This window comes from Microtus oregoni, unplaced genomic scaffold (assembly GCF_018167655.1).
Source record: "Microtus oregoni isolate MIOR12 unplaced genomic scaffold, Mior012 000006F_ref0000085, whole genome shotgun sequence".
Classification (NCBI taxonomy): Eukaryota; Metazoa; Chordata; class Mammalia; order Rodentia; family Cricetidae; genus Microtus; species Microtus oregoni.
Window position 1 is genome coordinate 2,258,666 of NW_024543065.1, and position 12,618 is coordinate 2,271,283.

Sequence of the window (12,618 nt, forward strand, 5' to 3'; positions counted from 1 at the left end):
GCAGCCAGGACCACAGGCCCCCGACTCCCGCCAAGCTCTGGGGACAGAGCACCCCATTTCATCTTTCCCTTGTCCTCCGGCTTCAGGAACAGGCCAAAGAAAGTCTACGGCACTTTAGACATGGCATCTTGAGGGAAGGTTCCTTTTTCTGTCAGAGAAGTCAGACTCTCCCTCCCCACTTTTATTATCCAAGATCATCAGTGACAGACAAGACAGACTGCCTGTGACAACTAAAGGAGGCAAGCAGCCCAGTGCTGCTGGACAGGCTTTTCAGAGGAGAGCTGCGGCCACTTTCCTGCATGCTCCATTCCTCACCTCTTAGCACTCATGGAAGTGCAAAGGTCGGGTTAATTGAGTGAGCACTCCCTGAGGGCTACATGCTCCACAGGAAGCCACCCTGAGGGCCACACTTTCCCCATGTAGAGCTAGCTGTTAATTGTGCAGATAGAAAAGCCATGAAATTGCACCCTTTACCTCGGTGGGACTCTGGAGACTGAAATCTAAGCCACAAGTAAACTCCGTATGATGTTCCACTGTTTCCAGAAGTGGATCAGACTTTGAAAAATTCCAGAATCTGTAACAATAAAAAGAGAGAGGAGATAAAAAGAGAATGAGAGTCTAAAACATTTCTATTAACAAACAGATATATGGCACAAGAAAGATTTTTATCACAACAGGCTCAACTAATTCATAAGTGCAGGCCCCACTATTGATTTACATAAAGTATCTAATAAGGAAAGCATGTATTCCATTCTATTAGATCAAAGAACAAAACAGAATTACCATCTGCCAAGTATTTGTTTAAAATTACTGTGTTCTCATTTTGATAGCTTGGAAAATGGAAGCCTAAAAAGTTTTTGTTTAGAAGCTGAACTGTTAAACTCTCCAAGGCGTTTGGAAAGAGAGACACTGCTCTCTTTCATAGGTGTTTCTAAAAGCAATCATGCCTGAAAACACGAATCAGATGAACTCTTAACATCTTGTGATTTTTAAATTCTATTTCATTTCTTAACAAGTAGCATGAAAAGCACTTAGGTTTGATTTACATTTCAACAGCAATTCAATTTCTGTACAATGAATCTGTCCTCTGTGAACACCACTGTAAATGCTGAAACTCTCTTTCAGGCACAGCCTGTCTTAGAGATTCCCCATCAATGTCATTTCCAGAGTCAAGCCAATAGTTTATATTCTACTTCTCCTTTATAAACAGAGAATGACAATATTTACCATAATACAGCTCTGATTTCTGTTGTTCAGAAAATTACGCTCTATTTTCAATACATAAAATAGTACTTGAGCTTCCTAAAGTTTTATCCGCCTAACAGCTTTCTATTTATTCTAAACATGCTATAAAAACAGCACATTCAGAATCCTAGGAATCATCTCCTAATTCAGCTTTCTAATGATGTACAACATGGAACACGCTGAAGGTTGGGCTGGTCCCTCTGAAAGAGAGCAAACATACAGAACCAATAGTCACGGTTTGTTTAACCTGGTGGTATTATTTCCCTAATAAACACAGCACCGGCCCTATTAAGTTCTGAAAAGGACTCTTGCTATGGATAATCTCCTGTGTGGATACCAGAGAGATACTGAACAAATAGCTCATTTATCTGATTACAGAGAGCTACAGAATATTTAGGGAGAGAATTTTACTTCTGAAAATGTGCCTTTTAAAAATAAATTGAGGGTAGAAGCCACAGACCACAGAAATGCTAATGATAGTTTTCTTGTTTTTGCATACTTGTTCCTAGACAGTAAATTGCACCAAGATCAAATTTTCTGAATCTTAATGATGTTTATATAAGCAAAAGTCAACTTGTAATTGTACAGTCTTGTTTCTAAAAACAAGTTACACATTGATTTGCATTACTTGAGACAATAATGAGATGATTTTGCTTGTATCCACAATGTTCCAACCATTTATAATGGTTTTTAAAATACGCATTTAGCATGACAAAAATGAGTTAAGGGAAAATTAAGGTTAGGAAAGTAAGTTGGAACCTTCAATGAGACTAATAAATAACAATACATCCCATGAAGTCACATATGTTTGAAAGGGAGGAACTTCAGGTTGCTGAGCTTCTTAGTGGTCACCAGGAAAGGAACACATCAACAGGCCCTAAACTTGTATCTACAAGCACATTGCTCATCGATCACTCAGTAAGAAAGTCTCTGTTGGGAAGTTATAGACAAGACTACGGTTTATAATGAAACTGTCATTAAGACATCGTCAGTCAAGGCAGCACCCTAAGGATCTTTAGTGGTCACCTGACATAACCTAGGTACTAAGCTCTCTCATCTCTGCATTTAGGTTTATTTCAGTAGATTGCGTAAGTCGAACCACCTTTATTTTACTGCAATAATTGGCTTCTTATTTTAGAAGTTTGCGGAGATAATAAAGAGCAACAGGTTCCCAGAACACAATTTGTTATAGCTGTTGAAAGCCACTTGAGGTAACGCTGCATGGCAATGAGAGTGGGCTTTATGAAAAAGGAAATGCCTACCAAGGACACGTGTGGAGCCATCCAAATGACTGAAAGTGTGAGGGGCTGAGAGACGTCAACAAAGGCCATCCAGATACGCTCAGCATGCAAGCATGTAATAGCAGCCATAGTGGGTATTTCAGGAAGCACACTTCCAGAATGGCTACACTTATCTCCACTCAAGCTCCACCAAAAAGAGTGAGTTATGAGAGGCAAGTGTGTGTTTCTCCAGGTTTCCTCATTGTGCAAGATGTGAGCAGCTGCTTTTTCCTTGCAGCTTTCTCCTGGACACAAGGCTTCACCACAGCAGATCAGGGGCTGCCCTGCCCTTTTCTGGTAGAAGCCAGCCCATAGACACCATTAGCCGGGCAGATAAGACACACTGTTTGCAAGCGAAATGTTTGTTTTGGTGCAGCATACACACTACTTGGTGCCCTTTTGTCTCTAGGCTGATAAAATCACTGACTATTTAGGCTCTCTGATGGGAAGTAAATACTGGACAAAGACTCCAATGATTAAGATATGACAGAACTGTAGAACATTTTTCATTGAAATTGGAGATCATATTACAAGTTACTTTTTGCCTTGACGCCACAGTTCTTCAACAAAGCAGTATAAAGCACTATTCAATAGAACATCAAAACTACTTCAAGAATTAAGCAGAAGCTACTTTGTTTCACTGAAATGTAATCTAAAATATCTATAGTAATACTTCTAAAGTTTAGGCCACAGATGAAATCAGTAAAAACAAAGTATTCTTAAATCTCACCCTTTCCCTTGACCAACTACAGCCTGTGAGTTAGCTATGAATTCTTTATGACTTTGCTTCCACTTAAAAAAAAAGACAGGGACAAGCTTTGGCTATGTTCAGTGTGTTGCCCATATGTTAGTTATAGCTATATTTTCACGATTTTAAATGGCACTACTGAATCACCTCCATTTGTGTTGACAATGGCCAAGTAGTCTCTAGAACAATGAGCATAAAATGTCACACATCTTTTCTACTCATTTAATAATTTATCGACAATCTATAGGCCCTACTACATGTATATCATGATGCTAAGCACCATAAGCCAAAGGAATATGGCTCAGCCTTTCCGCAGCTCACAACTCAATGGGATAGACTGACAGATGGAATGGACAGCTCTCCATTTTAGTTTTAACTGCCAAAGAACTAGGAGGTTAGTTCAGAGCTTGAGCATGCACTTAGCATTGATGTGAGGTCCGGGTCCAACCTCTAGCAATGAAAATAAGGAAGTAAATAAATAAAGTCAAAAGCTATCAAAACACATATGGCGGCAAAAATGACATGTGCCCCTTCCTCCCCAAAGACAATGCAGTATAATGTAAGAGTGACAGCCAGAGTAAGGGGCAGTGAGCTTGGATCTGAAGGCTGAGGACTAGTCAGGTAGAAAGCAAAAATGCAGTAAAGCATTTCTGCCTGGGTCAGTAGGAGTCTGGCAGTAGGTGACAGGGGCAAGAGCAGAGAACCAAGCCTAGAACAGGGAGGTGTGGCTCAAGAAGCTAACAGGGTCAGGATGCCTCTTGTAGCCCAGGCTGACACTGAACTCACTGTGCAGGTGAGGATGACCTTGAACTCTGATCATCTTGCCTCTATTTCCCAGCTACCAAGATTAACATCATATACCACCACACCCACCTAGGAAAAGTTTAAATTTCCAAATATAATATTACAAAGATAGTAAAGAGGGTTCCCATAACTCAAACAGTTATTTACCAGTGACATCTGTACAAAGTATAGTTGACCTTGCATTAAAAGTTATCTCTAGGGCCAGGCATGGAAATGCACAGATGTAATCCCAGTACTCAGGAGGTAGAGGTAGGTAGATCTCTGTGAGTTTGAGGCTAGCCTGGCCTACACATGCTATGGGAAGTCCGTCTGTCTATGTGTTGCCTTATTGTTTAATGAATAAATGTTTCAGCCAATGGCTTAGCAGAACAGAGGTAGGTGGGGGAAAACTAAATTGAATGCTGGGAAAAAGAGGGTGGAGTCAGAGAGAAGCCATGTAGCCCGGCCAGAGACAATTGCCAGATGGAACTTTACCTGGTAAGCCACAGCCACATGACAATACAAAGATTAATAGAGATGGTTTAGTGTAGGATATAAGAGGAAGCTAGAAATCTGCTTAAGCTATTGGCCAAACAGTATTGCAAATAATATAGTTTCTGAGTGATTATTTCATGGGCTGGGCAGCCGGAAATGAACAAGCAACTTCCCCCTACATACACAGTGAATTCCAGGACAGCCAGGGCTATGTAGAAAAACCCTGTCAAAAATAAGAAAAAAAGTAAGAGTGGAAAGAAGGAGGGAGAGAGGGAGGGAGGGAGGGAGGCAGGGAGGGAGGGAGGCAGGAAGGGAGGGAGGGAGGCAGGGAGGGAGGGAGGGAGGCAGGGAGCGAGGGAGGGAGGGAGAAAAATGACATCTCTGGCCAGTATGAAAAAAAAATGGACTTTCTGCAATGAGTGAGTTTAGGGAGATCAGTAATCTAATGAGCATCAAGGGCACATCTGGGGACAGCAACGATGAAAAAAAGGGGGTGTATTTGAGATGTATTTAAATAGAATAAATGGGATGATTAATGGAACAAAGAAATTAAGAATGATTCTCATGTTTCTAGGTTCTACGGATTAATTTACAAATCTATCATGTTTTGGTAGCTTCTAAGCCCATTGAATGAAGGGACAGAGTCTTATTCTTTATATTTCTTGCATGCATAAAGTGTTTGACATGGGCTGGGCAGGCAGCTCATGAGAGCACAAATCTAGCATGTACAAGGCCTGGGGTTCAGTGAAAACAAAGTGCATGTTCCACAGACAGCCCCACCCCAAGAATACTCACGAATGAATGAAAAGATCATTGTTTACATTGAGCACATAATAGATAACAAAAGCCAACCTCACAAATACATTACCAAATAATGGACCATGGATTCATGACTTCAGTCATCCAAAAAACAGAAACATCCCTCTAATCTGTTCCTAAGAATTCCAACTGAGTGTCATCCAGGAAACACTCCCTTAGCGAGCATTGGGGCCCAATGAACTAAGTTTGGAGCCACCATTTTAAACAATGCTTCACGACTACTGAGAACTCAAGAACAATGGCACTGGGTTTTGATCCTACTGCACATACTGGCTTTTTGGGAGCCTAGGCTAACTAACTAGACCTGGAAGAAGGTGGGTGGTCCTTGGACTTCTCACAGGGCAGGGAACCCTGATTGCTCTTGGGGCTGATGAGGGAGGGGGACTTGATTGGGGGGGGGGGATGGGAGGCGGTGGCGGGGAGGAGGCAGAAATCTTTAATAAATAAATAAACAAAAAAAAACAATGCTTCACGAATGTACTTCAACAGATACATAAATGATAAAGTCCCCCTTAGACCAACAGCAATTTTTGGGCAGAACGAAAAGCCAACAGTGCAGTGGTTCTTAACCTTGGCTTCGCTGAAATCAACTGAGAAGAAATGTCAAAAAAAAAAAAAATCAGTGAGTGAGTCCCAGCTGTAGGCGTGTAGCGCCCCTCCAGGTTCGTGTAAGGTACACCCCAGACTTTATATTGGGTAGAAGCACCACCCAACAACTGAATCACTGATTTTTAAACTCGTGGTTTTCAAACTTAAAACTCACACCAGAATCACTTGGAGGACTTATTACACACAAATTCAAAAGGTCTGGAATTGCCCAAGAACTTGTGCAAGAAACAAGTGCCAAGTGATACCCAGGCTGCTGTCCCTGGATGGTACTGTGCAAGGCCCCATCCCAAGGTTGCCACTGGTGAGAATTTATTCAACTCCAGCAAAACTCTGGAGAAGGACAAAGACCCATAGGTAAAGAAACAGTGCTATTTCAAGAAATTACTTTAGCAAACTATAGACTTCTTTTCTCTACATTATTACTAGAAAACTATGAAATGCATGTTAATGCCTCCTTCTGTATAATAATAAAAAAAGATGATCCAAGACTGAATTTCTCACTTTATTCAGTCTATCTCCAGCAAGTCTGCTCATTTATTTAGCACAGTCTGGATGGTGCTTCTGTGCTGTTTATATACTTTCTTTTGAGGGTCTGGGGAGATACCTTATTGGTAAAGAGCTTGTCATGCAATAATTAGGACCTGAATCCTATCCCCAGCACCCACGTTAAGCCAACATGGTAGTGTGTGTTTATAATCCAGCCACCGAGGGGACAAGGACAGGGGCTCAATGTAGTCAACCTAGCCTAATCCAGAGAGCCAGGTTCCACTGACAGACCTTGTCTCAATAAACAGAATTGATGGTATCTATGGAAAGACACGTGAAGCTGTCCTCTGGCCTCCACCTGTGCACACACATGCACACACAAATCTGCTTTTGATCATTACCCGTATCTCAAGGTTCATTTCACAGCTAAGGGGAACAGGTCACGGAAAATCCTGTGATCCTTAACACCATACCCAATTAACAGCAGTCCCAAAGTGCACATTCTACCATCACCATGTCCATGACCTTGTCTACACAATCCACGGTGTTCAGGAGATCATACAGAGACACCATCTAGGAATCTAGAGATAGTTTTAATTAACATTCTAAAGGCTCAAACAGGCTTGTATCTTGCATCACTCTCTCCTACCTTCTCAAACTACATAGAAAATCCCATAAGCTAAAGCCCAGCCAGAGCTCCATTAGCCAGAAACTTACACTCAAACCAACACCCTAAAGAATGATGAGCCAGCATAAATGTGAACTCCTGTGACACAGAGTTCGGGAATGACTTTTATCTTGCAGTATCCTTGTAAGCACAGACCCCATCCTCCCCTCTACTGTGCTTGTAAGCACTGACTCCACCCTCCCCTCTACAGTGCTTGTAAGCACTGACCCCCCCCCCCACTGTGCTTGTAAGCACTGATCCCACCCTCCCCTCTGCTGTGCCTGTAAGCACTGACCGCACCCCCTCCTCTACTGTGCTTGTAAACACTGACTCCACCCCCTCCTCTACAGAGCTTGTAAGCACTGACTCCACCCTCCCCTCTACTGTGCTTGTAAGCACTGACCCCACCCTCCCCTCTACTGTGCTGGCTCTTCCTAACAGACGTTGACTCAACCTATCAGCCCCTTTGTCACCAAAGGAATTCCATTTTTTTGAAGTGCATGTCAAAAAACTAGAAATTCCTGTGGTGGCGAAAGAAGTTCATTGTTGAGTGGCACATAAAATCCACCACGAAGACTCAGGGTAAAGTCACGGCCCACTATTTTAATTGTCTTACCACTCTTAGGGGAGCTTAGAAATAAAAATTGTAGCCTAGCAAGACAGTTTGCAAAGAGGAAAAATTCACCCACTCAAAAACAGTTATTAGTATCTAATGTTTACTTATTTGCATAAATGGAAAGCTATTTAACTTTTTGTTTTGTTTCTGGAACTAATACTGTAACAAAAAAAATCAAGTTTAAAACTGAAAAGCTCTAATTGCCTGGTAATGTAAAATAAATTAGTGGTTAATTTTGGAAAACTACTTAACAGTTTTCAAAAATGACTTTTAAAAAGCCACAAATATCCAGAAGCTACACCATGTTTACAAACGTTCAAGGTGAAACAATAAAAATTCTAGACCCAGCTTCTCTGTCAAAATGAATGAATTATAACAGTTCAATTAAAGCTCTAATCAGATCAATATTTTCAAGAGGCAGGCACCAGTTCATCACAGTGAGCATCAAGCCCAGGAAGCACACAGCAGGCAGCCTAGAGTACTTGACAAATTAAAGAAAACCACTAGGCTGATGGAAGGCTGGCTCTGGGAGTACTCATGGCTGCGATCCACAGGCGTGCAGGATGAAGCATCAAGAACACCACCTCTCAGCAAGAGGAGGTAAAAGAGAAAGTTTCCATAGAGTTCATTGTTTATCAGAATAAAGAATCATGAAGCCTTTTTTATGACTCAGTTTTAAATAAACATTCTAGTAAAAAGGAATAAAGTTGGAAAATCTTCTTACAAAATAGTATCAACATCAGTATCTTGATCAATAATGTCGTAAGAACGGCCTATGTACATGTGGACTGTTAACTACTATGGGAAAGTGGGGACCAGGGTTACTGAGAATTCTGCAGAACAAGCAGATGATGCTGTTGAGCACGTGTTCTTAGAGCATCACACCTAAATAGTAAAAAATCAGTAAACTTATAGCCACTGTCCAGCTGTGTTCTGACAGCTTCCTAGCTCTACCACATGAAATACTCAATGTCCTCATTCTGAAACTAAATCGTTATGAATTCATCCACCAGGGCTGTAAGGTGTAGGCTGTCTGCACAGCGTACAGTCAGTCTCCTTTCTCACCCTAACTCTCTACTCTGCAGACACTGGGCACAGAGATAAGGAGGAGACAGGAGAGTCAGACAGAGATGGGGGAAGAGATAGGAGAGGCCAGACAGAGATGAGGGAGGAAACAGGAGGAGGAGCCAAGACAGAAATGGGGGAAGAGATAGGAGAGGCCAGACAGAGATGAGGGAGGAAACAGGAGGAGGAGCCAAGACAGAAATGGGGGAAGAGATAGGAGAGGCCAGACAGAGATGAGGGAGGAAACAAGAGGAGGAGCCATACTGGAATGCTGGAGAAGCCAGAGACAGAGATGGAGGAGACAGAGGAGATAGACAGAGCCAGAGAGAGAAATAGAAAAAGCAGACAGGACGTGAACCTGTGACAAAAAGAAAGAAAATCAATCCTAAAGAGGCTGAAAGCAGGAGCAAGTATTCAGAGTAAAATAACCTTGGGTCCTCCCTCTGCACGCTTGCCCCCCTTTCCACTAACTGTAAGGGTTTCCGGTCTATAGCCATGTGCACATGCAGGTACGCACATGCCTACAAAATAGAAAGACGAGAAACTGCTGAATGTAAGTTGAAAACAGATAAACAACTGGTGTTTACAGTCTCTTTATAGTTCGTTCCATTAAATGGAATCCATATTCTAGACTGGGGTTTCAGAATAGACCTACAGGGTGAATTATTTACCCCTGAGTTCTCAGGGCATATTAAACTATGACCAGCTGACGTGTAGAACCCAGCTGATCTGAGCAAACAGGCTTACTCTTGTGCAAACAGTGAGCAGGAAGAAAGACCAAGGTTTTCTGCTCAACTACCGCCATACCTCTTAAAAACCGTAATACACAGATGAGGTCCCTAATGGTGCAGCCGTCTCCTGTGCAGCCCTTCCATCCTTGCTGCAAAGGCAATCTCTCTCAATTCTTCTCTTCCTTGCTTCTGACTTAATCTTTCTAAATAATATACTCAGAATTCACTGCACCTTTTCTTTTTTATTTTCAGATAGTCTTTTACTTCCCACTACAGAATGAGACAAAGTAACACATCCTTAAGAGAAAATATACAAAACCAAATTTATTTCAGTGCCTTAATGACACTATACAACAGAACTCTTAAAAATATAATGCAAATTAGCTGTCAAAATCCATAAAATTTCCACTGGAACTAATCACCACAATTCAGAGTTCAAAGCAATGCCTCACACTGCACTGAAGCAAGGCTTAATCCCTCGCTCCCGTTCCGTCTATTCATGTGTTTGCATTAGGCTATGGATTAGACAGGCACATGCGTTGATTCTGAAATGTTCTGTTCTTAAAAATCAGGGCACTTAAAGTCAGAAGACTCACCAGTTCTTCTTAACCAATGTTTGTTCTCTCGATTTATAGAAAATTACTTTAATTGTTTTACTTGGCATTTAATTTACCAAGTTACAGTTCACCTCATGAAAAGACCTTTCCAATATGGCAATAATTGACACAGGATTTGTACATGTCATATGGGAAGTAAACAGCAACATAGAGGATATGACATATTACTTTGTAGGTGTAGAACAAACTGAAACTATCTGCAAGCAACTCCACCTTATTGATGGGGACACCAGCCCTAACTTAAACACAATAAAACAACCCATTTGTCCTTAAAAAACATTTTCCCATTCACACAGGATGCTGTGTATTAAGTTCCATTTTTTTAATGACTACTTCAAACATAACTAAAGTGAAATCATGTTTCTGAGCTTTTATAATCACAATAACCAGAGTTGTCATCAATTTCCATCTAATTTAAATTCATTACATTTGTAAACATTTATTTAGCATATTCCAATTACTAGAAACAAACAATAAATTACACAAATCCTATCCTGGAATCAAACAATATGCTCTGGTAACACAAAACACATTTAATACTGAAGTATTCTTGCAAGAATTAAACAAATATGGGAACAGATATCCTTCTTAAAAAGAAATCCAAAGACAACTATGTTGAGATAGCCTACTTATATCAGAGAAATGTATCAAACTGTGCTGTAACACAGAAAAGTGTGCCTGGCTAGCAGAGAGCTTTATGTTTGCATATCTTGAAGGTGTAGCATTTAGACACGTCTTTGATCACTTTATTAATTCAATCACAGCCCTTGCACAGGTTAACAATTAACATCATACCATTAGCCATGTGAGGAATTAGCAGCCATCTTAATTAGACAGCCATCAGAAGCTGCACGCTGCAGCTCAGCCCCACTTCTTCTGTTTGCTTTCACTGACCTTTTTTGTGGGTAGGGGGCTAGGCAGAGCTGAGAGGAAAGGTTTCTGAGACAGAGTACATATTCAGCTATACTATCTGTTGACTTTGGCTGACCTTTTTTAGGGGATGGGGGGAAAGGAGAAGTATCTGTCTGCGGAAATCTCTGCTAATAAACACAAGGATCAAAAGCCCATCAACCACACCAGAGCTGAGACTGCCGGTGGACAGGCAGGTCCCATGAGTGAACGTGACAGCAATGAAAGGGATGTGGTAGGTAATGCGTTTTGTCCAGATTCTAAGTTAGCACAATCCAATTAAAGATCATTTTCCTGCTATGAAGTAAAATAACCGATCCTTATCTTACTCAAATTAAATATCATGTCATACTATTAAAAGGCATTAGTAAGAAACATTTTAGTATCATATTTATCATGAGTAAATATTTTACTTTTCCTTAAGTGCTTTTATTTTGAAAATTACCAATCCACCCAAAAATTCCAAGACAGATATAATGAATGCCATCTACTTCTTCTAGTTCACCAACTATTAAAAATTTGCCAGACTTGTTTAGCTTCCTCTCTCTGTATATATGTGGTATGTGTGTATATAATATTTTTGTTAACTCATTTAAAACTAAATTTCAGGCATTGTGCCTTGAGCATCATTGATTTTGCTAATAAATATTAGAACATATTTTTATAGTGAAATGGTATTATATAAGTACAAAATTTAAAAAGGAAAACTAAAATTAATTGGCTATCTGGTTAATGCCAGATATTATGTGTATAGCTTCTACTTAAAGATACTTAAATGTCATAAGAACATTATGGAATAAATAAAGGCTGAGGGATATGAACCACATAAGAGATTAAATATAACTCAATTAAAGTTATACATTAAATAACTGAGTATATAGCTTAAGTATACCAAATAAATATTAAATATGTAATAAATATTAATAACTAAGTACAAGTATATAATTAAGTATATAGAATGTATATAGTTTACATATACATATGTGTAGTGATTAGGCGAGCAGGCCTGCTTTTCGTCCTGCCCAGCTATCTAAGTCTCACATGGCTAGCTTAACACCCGAAATAACAACACACAAATTGTATTCATTTAAACACTGCCTGGCCCATTATATCTAGCCTCTTCTTGGCTAACTCTCACATCTTGATTAACCCATTTTTAATAATCTGTGTAGCACCACGAATTGGTGGCTTACCGGGAAGATTCTAACCACCATCCGTCTTGGGTAGGAGATGTCTGCCTCACTGCCTTCTTCCTCCCAGCATTCTGTTCGGTCCACTCCACCTATCTAAATCCTGCCCTATCAAAAAGCCAAGGCAGTTTCTTTATTAACCAATGAAAGTAACACATAGACAGATGACCCTCCTATATCACATATAAAAGATATAACAAAAATTCTAGGATTGCAAACTCTTTTTCTATTATATCATGCTGTCTCCATTAAGATTCTTTAATAAAAATGTACATAATATCTAGCAATTTAGAGAACAAACTTAAATAGTATGAAACACAGAAGTGGCCTCTTAGCTATGGATCTGAATAAAATGCTG

General features: G+C 40.3%; 1 protein-coding gene across 1 annotated transcript in view; it reads right to left on the reverse strand.

Moving 5' to 3' along the window:
* Positions 1–12,618, reverse strand: part of Pex7 (peroxisomal biogenesis factor 7) — a 62,730-nt gene that overhangs the window by 14,483 nt on the left and 35,629 nt on the right. Inside the window, exon 9 of the mRNA XM_041654940.1 lies at positions 475–574. Within this exon, the coding sequence (XP_041510874.1) occupies positions 475–574 (100 nt within the window). The remainder of the gene's footprint in view (positions 1–474; positions 575–12,618) is intronic.